This window comes from Synchiropus splendidus, chromosome 9 (assembly GCF_027744825.2).
Source record: "Synchiropus splendidus isolate RoL2022-P1 chromosome 9, RoL_Sspl_1.0, whole genome shotgun sequence".
NCBI lineage: Eukaryota > Metazoa > Chordata > Actinopteri > Syngnathiformes > Callionymidae > Synchiropus > Synchiropus splendidus.
Window position 1 is genome coordinate 9,624,820 of NC_071342.1, and position 18,177 is coordinate 9,642,996.

General features: G+C 40.3%; 1 protein-coding gene across 13 annotated transcripts in view; it reads left to right on the top strand.

Moving 5' to 3' along the window:
- The window catches only part of camk2g2 (calcium/calmodulin-dependent protein kinase (CaM kinase) II gamma 2), a 41,756-nt gene that overhangs the window by 20,381 nt on the left and 3,198 nt on the right, over positions 1-18,177 (top strand). The window contains exons 5-22 of one of the 13 annotated variants that reach the window (XM_053874675.1): positions 479-544; positions 1,128-1,200; positions 2,739-2,841; positions 3,469-3,552; positions 3,615-3,709; positions 4,545-4,667; positions 5,599-5,682; positions 5,759-5,801; positions 6,882-6,941; positions 9,833-9,873; positions 11,884-11,958; positions 13,616-13,660; positions 14,117-14,171; positions 15,417-15,515; positions 16,487-16,585; positions 16,973-17,048; positions 17,122-17,216; positions 17,439-17,691. In XM_053874675.1, coding sequence (XP_053730650.1) covers positions 479-544; positions 1,128-1,200; positions 2,739-2,841; positions 3,469-3,552; positions 3,615-3,709; positions 4,545-4,667; positions 5,599-5,682; positions 5,759-5,801; positions 6,882-6,941; positions 9,833-9,873; positions 11,884-11,958; positions 13,616-13,660; positions 14,117-14,171; positions 15,417-15,515; positions 16,487-16,585; positions 16,973-17,048; positions 17,122-17,216; positions 17,439-17,671 — 1,549 coding nt within the window. In that variant the 3' untranslated portion in view covers positions 17,672-17,691. Of the gene's footprint in view, positions 1-478; positions 545-1,127; positions 1,201-2,738; positions 2,842-3,468; positions 3,553-3,614; positions 3,710-4,544; positions 4,668-5,598; positions 5,683-5,758; positions 5,802-6,881; positions 6,942-9,832; positions 9,874-10,375; positions 10,409-11,883; positions 11,959-13,615; positions 13,661-14,116; positions 14,172-15,416; positions 15,516-16,486; positions 16,586-16,972; positions 17,049-17,121; positions 17,217-17,438; positions 17,692-18,177 lie in introns of all 13 variants that reach the window. The other 12 variants (XM_053874678.1, XM_053874677.1, XM_053874689.1 and 9 more) reach the window with 12 other exon arrangements.

Genomic DNA, 18,177 nt, shown 5'->3' on the forward strand with positions numbered 1-18,177 from the left:
GCCTGCTTCATGTGAATAGTGATCTTTTGAGGCGGTTTGGGCATCTGGTCTGTATGTGAAAGATATCCCAGCCATGCCCAGGAGGCTGAAGACTGCAGGGCATGCCAGAAACCAGATGGATTTTTGTGATGATGTTCTTTATGCCAACAACTGGATATGACAATTGTGGTCTGAAACCTTGTGTGTAATCAGATATGTTGAACTGAAAGAACAGCTGACATCCTCTGCAGGTCCAAGTTTAACCAGTTTATGTTTTCAATGCTCTTTAATAGCATCATGTTTTTTGGAAATAAAATGGTTGTTTATTTTGAGCCATATTTTAAAAAGAACAAATGTTATTGCCGACATTGACACGCTTTAAAGGGAATAAAAATAACTGTCCTAATATTCATTTATTATGATTGTACAAGTCGTGACCGTCTGTTAAATCTCCAATGACCTGAAAGCAATAACATTATATTTCCTTGTATGTCTGCAGCGTCACTGGAGGAGAACTGTTTGAAGATATCGTTGCTAGAGAGTATTACAGTGAGGCAGACGCCAGGTAAACTTTTTTTATTACATTATCCAGTGTAGTTTCTCTGGCTAAAGTGAAAGTTAATGCACGTAGATATACAATTGATTGGAGTGTTGTGCTATTATAATATTTAAGCTTCTATTTCAAGCTCTACTTATTTTATTACAATATACTTGGTATCGAGTAGAGGTTTATTAGAAGTCAAATTAACATTTGAACCAAATTGTCAATACTCACATTGGAAGTGTAGATTGGTGAAAGACAGGAAGAGAAGGTCAAATTTAACCTGAATTAATGAAAGATCTCAAAGGCAAAAAAATGAAGGTAAATTCCGTGAGACTGCCCGGCATGGGTTAAGACATAAATCAGTTAGTATTGTTCAGTGAGGCACTTGCAGCCTGGTAAAACACCATCAACACCAGATGAACCATTTTATTGGACTCTGTTTTTACGATGCGATTGCTGCTTTTTGGTGACAAAGTATCAACGTTAAACAAGAACATTTCAAAGTCTTTCAGCGTGATGACAGCTTAGTTTAGCCACTCTGCTATTGTTACACACACAATAGTGCCACATAAATTCATGGCTGCGTCTACTGCTCTGCCTCCAGCCACTGCATCAATCAGATTCTGGAGAGCGTCAGTCACATCCACCAGCATGACATTGTGCACCGGGACCTAAAGGTGAGATGTCACGTATCATGCTTCTTGTGTCACTAACAGACTGGTGTACGACTCAATGACGGTGCACAGCTTTTGCATATGCTGTTCACCCAATTGAGGGATCAGCATCAATCCTTTATTCCACCCAGCCTTAATTTTCTATTCTCATTCCTGTCTGTGTCAGTACTCCCTTTTCATTTTTCATCAGCAACTCTCTCCCTCCTCCCTCTTTCTTTTTGTGACGAAAGCAGAACAGCTGCTATTAATAGCAGGTCGGTGGGTGAGATGACGGCCAGTGACGGTTTCCCCTGCAGCAACCACAAAACCCAACGGCACTTTGACCTCATCATCTGTTTTATTTATTGCTCACAAAGCAGCGAGTGAAGGCAGATAACTAGAGTCTAATTTGTCCGGATAATCCGACACATTTTTCAAACCTAATCCACAGTCTGGGACTTTAAGACTCCAGTAAATAATGTTGTATTACTTTTATGTGACAGGGTGACATGAAACCGTTACCCCAGGGAATGTCGATGAACGATCGCTCTGTGTGAAAGAGTGGCAGAAATCGACTTGTGTTGCTTTAAATTGATCGCTTCCTTTTATGCCTCTTGGAATCAGATGAACTTTCAGATGGAAGAGAATCAGAAGGAGGATAATAATGATGGATGAACGCAGAGGAGCCAAATAAATTGTGTAAATGTGGCATGGTAAATGTCTAAAGCTTAAAGCAGTGCTAATGCGATTCATGTCTCTCTTGAACAAGTTTATTGAACTAATAAATCTCTGTGCGAGTTTTACAAGCCTAATTCTGACTCAGTTGACAGTCAGTTTGTATCTCTCACTCAGAAAGGTCTCCGTACATTTGATGTAAAGGTTTAGCAAAAGGCCTCATGGAGGAATGCATGAGAAAACATTTTAATCTGACTCTAAACTGACGCGCCAACCTTGAACTGTTCAGTCTTGTCAGAACTTTTATTTATTGTTCATGGAGAGTCATATCTGCCCTATATTACATGGTATGTTGGGATCTACAATGGATAAAAGATATTCTATTTGAGCCTCTTTCATGTTGGGAGGGTCATTCGCTGTAGGAACAGTAGGAATTGAATGCTTTCAGCTGGTGGCAGACAAGGTTGCCATGGTAACTTTGGGGTGAGGTCACCCGGCTGCTGCAGAGCCGACATTGGGACTCATTATGCCAACTCCCATCTATCTACCTCCATCATTCACTCTCTCTTAGTGTTCTTTTCCTTCAATCCAGATATGTTTTTGTGTTGCAGTTTTTAGAAACATTAGCAAGCATAAAGAATGGACAAGTTACAATAGAGCATTTGAATAAGTTGATGGAAGAAATCAACTTGCAGTCCATGTGTCCGCCTTCATCATCAGAGTTGACTACTGACCTCTGTTCTGCATCAGCTTCCTTTTGACAGCACCTTTGTCTTCAACATAGCTTGTCAGTGCTTTGATATATTTTATATTGAGTCAAAATCAAGTTTTATAGCAATTTCAGTCCATCATTGAATAACTCACTGTGTTGTTTCTCTGTCCTGCAGCCAGAAAACTTACTCCTAGCCAGTAAGATGAAGGGAGCATCAGTGAAGCTGGCAGATTTTGGTCTGGCCATTGAAGTGCAGGGAGATCAACAGGCATGGTTTGGTAAGTTCACCGTGTTGGTCACCTACACTTACGGTTATCAGGATCGTGAACTTTTTAGATGTTTATTTATGGAAGCATGGTGTTTACTGAGCAAGCTTGAATAGAACAAGAAGCAAATAGTTTTATCGTGATGAAACACACTCAACTTGAAATGTTGAACATTTGAACAGGTGACTTTTAATGCATTTTAAAGTGGGATGGATCATGGACTCTTTATATGTAAATGTTAGCAAATATTGATGAAAAATAAAGTTAGAGTGCTTGAAGATAGCAGTAAGAACTATGAAAGTATACATAAATAAATAAATCACTGCAATCTATAAAATCAAAGCAGATTGTTACATGCTAAGCTAGAAAAGAATTACACGCTAGCATCTGGGGTAGTGGATGGTGAGGGAGCCGTGGTGGAGTCAGGACTGCAGACTGTTGGTTCTTTTAATCTGCAGCTGGGTTGATGCTCTCAGTGTTTTGACCCTTGATAAAGTGCTGGAGCTTCTCCCTGACATGGGCGATCCCTGGCATGTGACTTTTGAAACATGACTGCGTTGATTAGTTTGCTCTGTGTGGAATACAGGATTTCTAAGCACTATGTAAAGGTTCATTTTTTTAATGTTTATGATTTGAAAGGATTCGCTGGGACACCGGGCTATCTCTCTCCGGAGGTGTTGAGAAAGGATCCCTATGGCAAACCTGTGGATATCTGGGCGTGTGGTGAGTTTAATACGTCTTGTTCTTCACCTGTTTGCCACAGCTGAGATTTATTTGTATATTAGGTGTGATCCTCTACATTTTGTTGGTTGGCTATCCTCCTTTTTGGGACGAGGACCAACACAAGCTCTATCAACAAATCAAGGCTGGTGCTTATGATGTGAGTATCATTCTGCTCATTTTAACAATATATATTTTTTTTAATGAGCTACTAAATTGCCTTCTCTGATGAAGTCGTTTTAACATACCTAAACAAAAGAACCTTTTCAAAAATGTTACACTGTCTCTTGGTGACACAGAAGTTGTCGCATCCGTAATGTATTGTGTATTGGTTTACACAGTTTGTCTTTCGGTCTAACAGGATTAATTTAACAATTTTATTTTATTCTTGATATTTAAAATTATGTATTAAATCGCACTCTACTTCAACACAAAGTTAAAGAAGACGCAGCTCATATGCTGCATGTTTATTTATCAGATTGCTGTTCTTCTCTGTCTCTGTCTCCTCTGGGACAGAGGAATTTGTGAGCCATAATCAGTTTCCGAATTAGAAGCAACTGTATCAAATGAAAGCACGTAAAGAGATCTCTGATGTGAAATGACTGTGACAAGCATTCTGATATTAGTAATCAATTACCTTGTTGACGGCACTCACTCATATTTCAGCCTGACATTTGCTTTCTATTGGTAAAAAAAACATTGTTTATTCTTAAAAACAAACTTTGGAGTTTAGGAGCTGTTGACCAATATCACTTGTCCTGTGGAATAGCAAGTGGATGTGCTGTCAGTAAAGTTAATAAAATTAAAATATATATATGTAGTTTGACCTGTGGGTTTTTAATGGAAGGAAAATGTTGGACTATGGTTCAATGATGATGAAGTGTTGTGTCCCTTCCCCAGAAAGGTGTCAGTCCCAGTCTCAACCTTTAAGTCTTATTAATGTTAAATGTAAGACCCTCATTCAGAATAATTATAACCATTTTCTCTGTTCTCAGTTTCCATCGCCAGAGTGGGACACAGTGACCCCCGAGGCCAAGAATCTGATCAATCAGATGTTAACTATTAACCCTGCCAAGCGCATCACAGCGGACCAGGCCCTCAAGCATCCCTGGGTCTGCGTAAGTGAATCTCATTTCTGTTGTTTATGTCAAGATGGAGTCTTCAAACCAACTCTTGCAGGGGGTTTAATCTTGATTTGGGTGGATGCTGTGTTGTAGAACTTTGAACGGAGAATTAGTTGAAGTAGAGAATGCCTTCATGCACTATGCTCTAAGTCAGTTTGGTGTAGTAGGTAGCAGTGGTGAAGGGCACTGCAGAACAAAGGGCAACAATGTTAAAAACTGGTGTTCATCTGCTTTTTATTTATCCATCACATCTACAATTCATGGCATACCTTTTACCTCAGTAAGGTACCATGAGTTCCTGGCTGGTGTTTCTGGATGTACCTTGCCTAAAATGATGTGACGAGGGACAAACAGAAACTGTGACTATGAAGCGTCAAAATATTTGTAATAGTTCAGTGTTGAGGTTGTCTCAACAGTGTGGCCGTGGGGCCACATGCCTACATTTATGTAGCCCTCATAAGGTCATAGGAAGACGATTATTTATTTCAAATGTGTTCTTTTTATTAAGTGATGCTGATTTTAGGATTATGTTACCCCCCAAAACAAATAAAGGAAATATTTTGAAAAGAAAATACCTTGGTATGAAGGGTCTTAGCATCATATGTACTTGTTTAACGTTCTGTACATTTATGATGTACAGTATATTGATTATTGTTAAATAAAATGTATCTAAAATGAAATAATATATAATCAAATAGCATATTTGTAGCACATAATGTCTTAGAATAATTGTGATTTTCAACAAAATTGAAGCGATAGTTAAGATTCTTTTGTTGTTTGTCGTACGGCATGCAACTTGGCCCGTGATGAAATGTAATTCCCCTCATGGTATAGAGCAACTTAAACTACAATAGAGATGCAGCACGAGTATGTGTTGTGAAATAAAGCTTTAATCATTGACGATAAATATTGTCCTTTGACACAGCAACGTTCTACTGTGGCCTCAATGATGCACCGTCAAGAGACTGTGGAATGTCTGCGCAAGTTCAACGCTCGAAGGAAACTGAAAGTGAGTAAGAGCCAAGCGGCAACATAAACATTCTAAACCCAGCAATGATTGTAATGCTGTTTTCCCATCCCTGCAGGGGGCAATCCTCACCACTATGCTCGTGTCAAGGAACTTCTCAGGTAAGACTGCTGAATGAAAACATGCCGATCCGGTCTGAGAGTGCAATCCTAAGTGCACCTTTCAGTTTCTGTATACTTTGTTGTTTATTTTTTGTTTGTCAGCATTGTTTGGAGTTTTCCTTTCATACCTTGAGGATCCTGGCTGGATTTTGGCCTTGTAAGCAGTATGATTACCGAAAGCCAATTTGTGTGCTGGACGGTGTGCAAGCGAGCAAACGCATTAATGCTATTGATCCTGTTTTATTTATGCTCTCATGTAAGTAAAACATGGCTAGACCAATCTAGGCTGAAGCCCAGTTCTCCTTTGGGGCAGAAGTGATGACGTGATTGTTTTTTTTTTAAAAGGAAAATCTGACTAAGTGCACTTTCAAGTCCTGGTGATTTGAAATAGATCAGATATCAAATATGATGATGTATGAAATGTTGTGCTTTGTTTTACATGTGCTCCCCGAAAGGCCAATATTTTTGATCCATGTTGATACTAACCAGATTATTGTAAAATTGCTAAAAAAAAAAAGGATGGTTTGTCCCTGCTGGTCCACTTAGTGAGTTGCCTGCTGGTGTTTATGGGAGAAAGTTAGACATTGACAAGCAAGGGAATGAGATGCTGACTCTTCAATGCCTACCACATTTAGAAAAAAAGGGATTCATCAGTATTTTTGGGGGAATTAAGACAGTTGAGAATTAACTCTACCTGACCACCACATGTACCAATTTGTATAAAGAGTCCAGACCGGAAAAACACACACCAGACTGCAAGGGCTGTTTTTTTCTTTCCAAATAGCCCATAGTCACCTTTTGCATCCCAGGAATACTTGGTATACTGACTTTGTATGGTGGAGGTGGAGACATCCATTATATTGGCTGGCTCGCCCACACATTATTCCTTGTCTAATATATCATCTATATAATCTAATATATTAATAGTTACCAGAGTAGTTAATAGCGTCCTGTTCGGTTTCTCAGTGGATCTCCTTGGAAAAACTCAGTGGTTTGTTTTTGGACTAAAGCCTCTGACAGCTTTAAAACCGATGTTACTTTCTCCTCTCCCTCCACGTTGAATCCTTTCCGGTCCAATAGTGGGACGGCAGCACACAAGCCCTGCCGCTACCACCAGCACTGCTGCTATGGCACAGGAAGGTATGTGTGTCACGGCGGAGTGAAGTCAGATCACTGCCATTTGACACATGGCATCTGATCTGCTTGAACCGTCTGCCTGCTGCCTGTGCACTGATGGACCGCGATTGAGCTGTGGCTATTAAACTGAGGCATCTCACTGCAACGTCAATTAACTCACAGAAATGGCCTTATGTCAGTGCCCCAATGAATATGAAAGGGAACATATTAGTGCATAAGATATGTTGTTATGGCTGTCTTAGTCTTATGTAACAAATTGAGTGAAAACCCCTCAGTCAGTATACTGTATACCTGAAAGCCCTGAGTTGTAGTGGAAGTTTCCTTACCGCCTAACTTTCAAACATCCAGGATTATTTTTCCTTCAGGATTCCTGCTGAACAATTCTTAAAAGTCTCTAGGAACCTGCTCTTTTTCTCCTTCCCTCCTACTCGATGCCCAGTCGATGCTTGTCTGCCGCAACCTCAACCCTGCATGGCTTTGGCACTAGCCGCCAGCCAAGCATGTTTATGGACGTGAAAGTGCAGTGCACAAACCTGCATGGGAAGTTTGAAAACAGAATGTGTCCTGAATCAGCAAGCTTCCTCCATCATTCCTCCGTTGCCTATGTGGCGTCGGTTTGCTTTGAACAAAGTGCATGATGTCATTTGGCCAGAGAGCATCTCAAGCACCCTGCTATTAACCTCCGGAAATTGATAAGCCACACCCAATAACCACTCTCCAAAAGTGTTTGCATGTTTTCCTAATCTGTTTGGATTCATTTCGCCTTGCTTTTCCGTTAGACAGCGTAACTTGATCCAGAAAGAATTGATCCCACGCTACGGACTGCTTAAGCTACTGTGTTGTTCAAGTGGAGTGTTAAGACTTTGCTGCAAGATCATCGACTATTTGACTGAAGTGGACGAACTTTCTCTGTTGCTGGCAGTCCCTAATATATATATATATATATATATATATATATATATATATATATATATATATATATATATATATATATATATAAAAAGAGTCTGATAATTGTTTCAAAACACATGTGTTTAAAGAAAATGTAATGTTTTAAAACAGACTTCTCATTCTCACTTTTGAACTTCACATGAGGCTCCATGATTAATATCGGTGAACTTCCGCTTGCCCTGGTTTAGGTATCACTCACTCTGATCTTGGTGTGAAGGAACATGAGCTCTGTTGGAGACCTGTGCAGAAAACATACATCAGCTTGTTTCTACAGTCTCGTTCTGTGTGTCACACTGCATATATCCCCATTAAAATTGAGTGTAGGGATGGGAATCCTCCAACTGCCACAATGGGCTCATTACTGCTGATACGGCTCCTATCTTCTCCATGATCGGCCACGGCCAGTTTTTCACTCCTCATCTTGAGCGTTTAACTCCTCCACATGAAAGAGAACAAGGGTCTCGAAATGATCTTCTTCACATTTGTTTTGAGCGACAGCCTTTCCACTTGTGGATTATGATGATGACACGATGAAACCAAGTGGAAGACAGAAGTGGAAAATCCACTTTAAAGGTTTTAAAAAAAGTTTTAAAAAAACACAGCTACTCTGAGTCCTGATGAGTCTCTGCAGTCAAGACAACTGAATGTGCCCTTGAGGTGTCCAGAGTGACCTTGCTTTAAGTTGAGATACACCGTTATTTTTTAGGTCTGATTCATAACCAGTCACTACAGTCTGCTACTGCAGTCTGTGTCCAGTTTCCACTCATGGCCTCCCTCTATGTCAGTAACGTTGGAGACGTTTTCTTTCAACCAACCGCTGTCTCAAGGTCTGTTGTGAAAGCGTGGGTTATTCCTCACAGCTGGCCAATCCCTCAGTATTCAGTGAATGCAAAGGTGTCTCTCTGTGGAGGTTTTACCTGAATAAAACTACGTTTTACAAAGAAACACCTATGAAGCCACGGGACAGACTGCGAAACATTAGTAAGAATTTCATTTCCACTCTCTAGCAGGGGTTTTCCTGCGTTCTAAAGTGAGACTTGCTTGAATGGTTTAGGAAAGAGACGTGAAAACTCCATTGTTTAAAGGTTTTGACACCTTAGAGGACGCTTATTATGAATTGTGATGTGGGTCGACAATGGTCTTGAATCATCTACCTAGATGTTTCGTCCCCTTTTATTTTAGTTCACCTGAGCTTTCAAGAGCACCATCATTGTGTAGCACGTTATTATCGTATAATTTATAGTTGGCAAGATAAATTTCTATTTTTAAAAGTGAATGCTTGCATGTCAAGACGCATGAATTCACGTTGTTTTTGTCAACAGCTTTCATTTAACGGAGATAATTAACACGTCTTTGTTTTCTTCTTCATTGTGTTTCTTTTTTTTTTATTAAAGGTAAGGGTGCAAAGCTGGACACCACTTATTGTTTTAATACCACTTAAAATCTTGTGAATCTTATGAAGGGTTTAGTGTGAAGAGATGGGAATGTCAACAGCATTTACTTCACAAAAACAGCTATTTGTTACGCATCTTCCCGTAACGTTTTTAAAACATGTAAAATGTGCTACTAAACTGCTCACTTTTTGCTGAGTGAGCTGTGTTTTGTACCAATGCACCTGTTAAATGGTGTACATTACTCTGTAATAGACCCTAGTGTGTCTTGAGGGGTGAGCAAATGAAGATATTGTTTAGCTGTACTGCTTTAATAACAATATCTGTGTTCAAATTTATCAGTTGATATGTAACCAAGCCGAGTTTTGGGGTGAAACCTTTATTTTATGAACGTGACCCTGATAGATGACTGATCATTATTTTACCCGTATTTATGATTAACTTCAATCGACTGAAAATTCTAAAATATTAATACAGAATTGATACATGGCTACACTGGTGTTTCACCCACCTTTAGCTCTGTTTTAACTCCTGTGTTTCTCTTTCTTTCAGCTTGCAAAACCCTATTAAACAAAAAGTCGGACGGTGTAAAGGTAAGTTCTCAGACCATCTGGTTTCATTGACTTAGTTTTTATTTTCTTCTGACTTAAGTTTTTGTCTTGTTTTGGTCCATCATGCTATCTAAACATGAAAAAGCGACACCTTTTCTAGTATTGTTCTTTGGTGCCTAGTGAGATTACCTGGACCTGGTTGGTCAGCACTCGACATTAGCTCCTTGAAGTTTAAGTTGGCTATGTGTAGTTTTCAAATATTTTTTTATTCATGAATATTTGATGATATTTTACCACTTTCACAGCTGTTTGGTCAGTGCATGCAGTGAAATGCCGGGGGTCAAATAACACTGCATTTGTCCAAATGGATCGTTTAAATCTTTCCATGAAAAGAAAACAAAAAACACAAATTACTTCCTCTATTATGGAATTGGCTTTTTTTCCCGTTCGACCCCTCAACTACCTTTTCCTACCATATTAATCAATTTTGTTGTTTCCCGATGATCCCTCTATTGTTTTCCTCCTTTCCATTGCTGTCTGTCAGAAAAGGAAGTCAAGCTCGAGTGTTTGTTTGATGGTGAGATCAGCTGTCTTATTTATTCTTTTGCATTCTCTCTTTTTCCCAAACCGCCACAGTCCTCTTCAAAAAAAAAAAAAAACACACTTTTGGAAGAGATTCCTGAGATGTCATAACTGACAGTTTGCTTTTTGTTCCAAACGTCATCCAACATTCTTGTGCATACACTTTATGACCTTTAAGCCATCTAGAGCCATTTCCACTCCTGACAGTTCATACACTCTCTCATGGCAAGCTGAACACCCTTGACTCTGCAGAGGGATGTCATTTTTACACCCAGAGACAAGAGCGCCTTTTTTCATATGTGTTGTGGTTTCGTTTTCATTTTCCTCTGTCAAGTTCAACAGCTGTCTTGGTTGCTTGCAGATGTTCTGACGAAATAGTCTCAATTCAGACAAACATGACGTGATTCAGTCTATGTCTATGGCCGTATATCATCTGTTAAATAGTTTCCTTTTTGCTTTGTCTACTTTTCTATGCCAGAAAGCAGAATTAAACCTCCTTTATTTTATCTGTGATTAACACCTGTCTCTTTTCCTTGACATATCCAAACAATGTCAGGTCGAATATTCTTTCCCAAATGTTTCTTGAAAGATTGTGAACACAAAATGTGTCTTGCCATCAAGGCTTTTCCACTGCATGCACAGACCTGGATTGTTTATGTCACTGTTCATAGTTGATACTGTGGTAAATGTCGTGTTATAAATAATTGTGTCATTGGCACTTGTTACACTCGAAGTACCAACTGAATATTTGCCAATCTCTGTGTGAGAGGAATTTGTATGTTTTATTATGGACTCTTTGTGACATTTCTACTTTATAAACTCAAGCAGATCATTAATTTAGTGATTTTTTTTTCCTGCTGATGTTCATCCAACTATTTAATATAGAGGGGAGATGTAGAATTAACCAACCTAACGTACAACCTCATCACATCACAACAATTGTTGCAGAATAGAGATAATATAAAATAAGGTGAGCTTAAAAATAAACGTCAAATATATTGTATCAAAACTATTTGGACTAATAAACAAGAGGTGACAATATTGATATAAATAAAAAATGGCAATATTGATAATAATACACATAAATATATTGTTTTGTAATGAACAATAGCATATCAATATAGTCTAATGTATATTATGTGTTTATTATATGATGATTAAAAATTAAGAAAATAACAGTTTAAGTTTAAGTTATTTACCAATGTATAAAAGTTTTGTATATTATAATGTAAATAATGAAGAATCCCACCTACCATTTGGTCACAGTCACAAGTTTCACAGCGGGGTCTAGTTTATTTGACTCTTAAAACAGTCTATGTATGATGCAGAATCACATCTAGGATCTGAATATTAATATACTGTACAGTGTTCATTATATCACACTTCCTGAAGGGAAAGCAGGTTCCCACTAACGTTTAGTTGGATGAGGTAAAGTCACTGTGTGTTGTGTTTTTGTCGCCGATGTCGCAGGGAAACGAGAGTAAAAACAGTGTAGTAAGCAGCAGCAGCACCAAAGACAGCAGCATGTCATCCTCAACAGTAATGGTACATCATTTAGTTTCTCTCACATCGCTGGCATCATGTTTCAACCTCTTTATACATGTTTCTTCTGTCAACTTCATCTTTTTTTCTGTCAAGTATAAAGCCACTCCACATCCTTCCATCTTCCGCTTCTGTTTTGGACACAAGCTGTGATGTTTGCGGTGGATTTGGACACTAAACAACAGATTTTATTTCTTCCTCCACAAGTGTCTGCTCTGAGCTTTGTTCCCCCCAGCATGTCCTTTCCAGATATGGATTGAGTAAACAGGATCGATAGGGAAACAAATGACTTTCATTTTGTTTAGAGCAACATGCAGGTCTCTCCTTACCTGACCTTTGACAATCGTTCCAACTAATTGATGCAGGCGTGTTTACAGTCACAAGTACTCTACTTTGTCACTGTAAATTTCGGATAGCGTGTGTTCACTCAAAGGACATCTGGGTAAAGCGAAAGCCGGAGTAGACGCTACGAGGATGCAGCCTTTCAAGTGGGAGTGTTCTAGTTGTGCATGGTTGGAGAAAACAAATCAATAGATGGATTTGCATATCAAAGCTGAAGAAAATAGACCTTTTGTTTTTAACAAAAGATGTTGTTAAAATGTAGCAACACTTATGAATGCGAAAACTTGTTCGAGACATTTAAGGGGTTGGTGCTTTTGCTGCACTAATCCCCTCTACACGTTAGGTGTTGGCAATACAAATATAATAAATACCTGCTCACCACTGGAGGGCTGCTTGCTCAAAGGTTACAGTTGGTGGATGTTGACCTCTCTTCGGATGAAGATCACAGCGAGTTTAACCTGTGACTGTTTGTGAATACCACAGGACTCTTGCATTGTTGGGTGCCACTGTCAGCCGTGGTTGAGTAGGAGGACTATGGTTCACTAATTCTTTTGAAAAGTGACCATTTAGTTGTATCGCATCAAAAATATTCAACTTTATCGGGTCATTTGAATCCTGCATCAGCCATTAAGATAAGACCAGGAGCACCAATTATATATTCATCTGGAATGATGAATTTTAAAAGGGTTATGAGAGAAGAAAACGTCTTTGGTAAAATATTAGATGCCATTTAGCTTTAAAGCAACATGCCATGAGTAAGATGAAACAGTGCCCATGGGTCCTCACTGGGATCAGAGCCCTCAACCTTCTTCCTCTTTGACATTGTTGTTACCTCGTGGGCTACAATTCAACTGTAGCGTGAATATTCATAAGAAGGAATGGCTGTCAACCAACTGGTAGCTACACTGACTAAGACAGAGAAGGTTATGGGGTTGAACATTGTGTGTGTGTCGTGAGCCCTTCAGCAAAAAGTCCCTGCTGATGTGTCTCTTAGTAAACAATTTGCATCACAGCATAATTTCAGTATGGTCCGATGAGAAGAAAAAGACTTCCTGTTTTCATGGCATCTTGGCTTCCTCCTCCTCTGCCTGGGCTGATTTGCAACTCTGATTTGATCCTGGAGGCCGGAATCACCTGCGAGGACTCCTCTTTGTCGTTGTTCTGATAACCTGAATACTGTGACGCTGTGTACTGGTGTGCATACATCCGTCTGTGGACTCTCAGTGTGGTCATGGAATACGGCTGTATTCCCTGGCGTTTCCTGCTGGTGCTCCCATTCCATCCCTGCATGTTAAAGTGTTTCCTGCCTCCCCCCCAGGAAGCCCAGACAACTGTTGTACACAACCCAGCTGACGGCACCAAGGTAAGCGGCCGCTCCAACACAGAGAACCAGCCACCGCTAGCACGCGCAGGCAGGAGGGGCTCCTTCTGTGTGTCCAAACCAGAGCAACAGTCACATCTGTAATATCCACCACAGAAGTTCTCCTGAGCCACACTGCCTGCTCGCTGCTTTCAAACATACTAAAGACCACTTGATGCCAATATTCAGTTTCTCCCTGCACATCACAATTTTGAATTATATCCCACAATGACTTACTTTGTGTTGTAGCTGTGCGCTTCCCCTCACTGCTGTGTCGGCTGGTTTGTGCTTCTGGGCGGAGGTCTGCTGTCCGCATGTCCATCTCACTGTCGCATCATGTTTTATCTGGAGCTTCACTTGCTTGACCTCACTGGCTCATGTATTTATCTCTTCTTCCTTCCTTTGCGTCCACCTGTATTGCTTTCCTCTCTCCATCTCCTTTTGCTTTTCGTCCGACAGGGCTCCACCGAGAGCTGCAATAACACAGAAGAGGAGGAGATGAAAGGTAGGAAAGGTACTTGTCAAGGTTTCACCTTCTTTGCATGCTTCTACTTCACGAGAGCGATGAGACTTGTTATCAGTAAACCCACGTGTCATTTAACTTTGGAAAAAGCAGCCATTTTAAGATGATCCAGGGATGACTTTGAATGAACTCACCCATGGAGTACTGTTCTGTGTTGTGTCTGTGTACTGCAGCATGAATGATTAGAAGTTATTAATCTGAAAATAAAGTTGTCTACTTGGGGTCAACATTGTACTTATATTAGAAATGTTTTGAAGACCAACAGAGATGAGGAGGTAAATACCTTATTTTGCGAAGTAAAACTATTTGTAGGAAATGATCAAAAGAAAGTCTCTCAGCGTGTTTTATTCATGCACATTTATTCCCATCACTGAAATGTTTTGTGACATGATTCAGATTATTCTCACATTTATTTTACGATTTATGGTAATATTAGAACATTGAAGTGATGCATGGTGAAATAATTACGAAGTGCAAAAAAAATGAAAAAAATTGTTTCGCAAGTAACGTTGTTGTCTACTTACGTTTTGTATTAATTTTGTAATTATTTCATTAAATGTTACCGTGGTTGAGTTAAGAGATTACGTAACCCTTGTTACCAAAAAGGGTCTAATCATTTTGATTACTTTAATAACTTCTATCCATTATTTAAATTTATTCAAATGCGAATTGTAACATACATATTTTTTATTTAATTCATGTTAATCATTCCCACTACTCCAAGTCTGATACTATTTTTTTCTGTTTTATTTATTTATTTTAATAAAAAAAATAAAACGTTAAAAGTAATCCTTCCAGAATCATAGAATCAATAATTCATTAAATTATTTTAATGATTATTACATTCATAAAATATGGAAAATAATACTAAAGGTGAAACAATCAACAATAAAAGAATAATGACTCAAGAAAACATCTTTGATGTTTTATTTAAACTAAATTTGTTAGTGCACGGTCGTGCTCAATTTCAAATACAACAATATAATAATTGTATTTTATATTCCGGTGCCCGGAGACATTTATATTGAAAGTCCGAGGGCCAGTTTTTGGTTCGGCACCAACCCGAAACAATTCTGTGACATACAGAGTTGAAGAGCTGCGCCTGTGGAAGGGCTTTCTGTATTCGTTGTATCAGAAGACAATGCTTGCGAGGCGTTCAAGAATCCTGGTGACAGTAATCTTCACAGTTTCAAGGCTGCTTTTAACTCTGATGTCATGTTTCCTGTGACGGGTCAGTGGCTTCCGGTGCGTCTGCTAGCACAGACAGCACGGTGTTAAGCCAGAGCAGCACTATTGAAGATCACACGCCGACTGCTCAGGGCGCACCTGTGACCTGTAAGTCCTGTGGTTTACCTCCATCACCTGCTTCCTCTGACCTTGAGGTGACCTTCAGGTTTCTCCTCCTGAAACCAGCGACACCTTCAGTTGCTCACTTTGAAGTTCAAGCAAACCTTTGAGTTCTCTCTTTGGACCAACTGTGAGCTGCCCTCTACTGGAACTTCACCCTAATCACATGCCACTTTTCCTGTTTTTATTCTGTTTGTGATTTAATTTTCCTATTGCTATGTTCCCACTAAGAATCAAATGATACATCTAACGCTTTCCGTTGCAATTCTGAATATACGAAACGGAGAGTCACCTGAGTTTAATCTAGTAAACAGAGTAAACAAAATCGTTCAGCACTACTGCTTTGATGCAGCAGAAATGGACGCTGTATTCCTTTTGTTTGTTGTACTCATACTCTAAATACAGTTTTGAGTATATACTATATGTATATATATACTGTATGTAGCTAGGAACTGCAGGGGAGGCCTAGCGTTAGAAGCTGATGAAAAAACTGTTATATCCACTTTAGAGTGGTTCATCAAACGGCTTTTGGTGAACCACTCTTTTTTTATGGTTGTAACTGGAATTATTTTCTGTGACCCTCAAATATCCAATGTAATTGGAACGTCACTTGGGTGTGTTTAATTTTTACAGTACACTATTCAGTCATTGATGCTTTTTCTCTCTCAGAAGTCAAGAAACGGCAGCTATTGTTTATTTGGCTTGAGCTTAGTGATGGTGAAGACACCATTTGAGTGCAACATCACTGCTTGGATAGATCATTTTATTTTGCTACTTGGACATCCACAATGTCTTGAGCTGACCACAGTGAGTGACACTTTTTAAACAGACATTACACAAGGTTCTTCCTCCCTTCTGCTGTTTTCTCGCCTCCTCATTTCCCCTTCAACAGAGTGAATACATGTTGTTGGCTTGAGACCACCAATTGATTTTGTGATGATGGTTTAACCTGAATGCAGTTGGTCAGTTGGCGCAGGAGGCTTCGAGCAGCCCCAGTCTCCAGGTAGATAAGAATTCTGGTTCTGAGTCGGCCAGCAGCAGCTGCAACCTGCAGAAGAGTAAGTGTCAGGCAAGTTCCTAAAAGTGTGCCGCAACTTCCTTCAAGTCTTCATAGAGTCTCCTCTCCTGGAGACTTCATGAACACGCTGGTGTGAGGTTACCTGTCTCGGAGGGATTCACACAGTGTCGAGGAACTGATCCTCATCTTTCGGGTGATATGAGTGGACGTCTCCTTTACTTTGCGGTGTGGCACAGCGAGTCCCGGACATGTGGTCTTTGTGGTGATGCTAGAGCAACTGTAAATGTCAAGTGGTTATTACCAGAAGCGCTGACCGTGTGATGAACTGGCCTCAAATGCCAGAGGTTCCAACACGGTGGACGATCTGGACCCCCGAATTGCCTCAGTCTCACCTTTGTCCTCTCTGTCTGACCACATCTGCTTTCAGCTCGCAAGCAGGAGATCATCAAAATGACGGAGCAGCTGATCGAAGCCATCAACAACGGGGATTTCGAAGCTTACACGTACGTCTGCCCAGCGTCTCTGCTGAACCGCAGCGTGTCCAGTTCCCAATAAAACTTCTCGTGTCTGCTGCAGGAGAATCTGCGACCCCGGCCTGACCTCCTTCGAGCCCGAGGCTCTCGGAAATCTGGTCGAGGGAATGGACTTCCACAAGTTCTATTTTGAGAACCGTAAGTGTTGGCGCCGGGGTTCCATGGAAATTAATTCAAAACGGTTGTTGTCATTTACAGTAAAACAGTGTGACTCAGTGGCATGGCATAAGTAAGCTAAACAACAAACAGTGAAGCGGTTGCCACTGGACACTCTGGTTTCTGCCCACAGTCCAAAAACAGTTGTCAGTGACCACTTCCTGCTTTAGGTACTGACCCGCACCACCCTTCTTCTCACCCCAGTTCTGAGTAAAAACAGCAAACCCGTCCACACCACCATCCTCAACCCCCACGTGCACCTGATCGGAGAGGAGGCGGCGTGCATCGCCTACATTCGCCTGACGCAGTACATCGACAGCCAGGGCCGGCCGCGCTCCTGTCAGTCAGAGGAAACGCGCGTGTGGCACCGCCGTGACGCCAAGTGGCTCAACGTCCACTTCCACTGCTCAGGAGCACCGGCGGCACCACTGCAGTGAACCCATGACCCGGGGCCAAGGTAAGACCCAACCACAACTGAAGATGCTTTTGTCTCAGTAACATGAACACTAGATATATACAAAAAAATATATATGTAAATGACCTGAAGAATGATGCCGACAGTACAGATGATTCTAGCAAAGTTCAAAGATCATCCCTACTTATATTACTTTCAGACAAGCCACTACAACTACAGATCTTCAAGCCCCAGCCTGGGGCCTGTTTCAAGTTCTCTTTAATACCGTGCCATTTTCGTCACTAAACAAAGAAGTTGGTGTTTTCTAAGAAGTGTAAATAACAGGGATGACCTTTGACCTTTGTCACACTCAGGGTCATTGTTATTGTCTTGTTTGTGCACTTTGTGGCACTGCCATTGCAAATGATCTCATGAATTGTTAGCACTGTTACTGTAACACTTGTTTGTAACATCACCTTGTTTATTCTCAGAGTCACCTTTAAACTGAGCTGTGTGTTGACTTATCTCACAGGGATTTCTTACATTTTA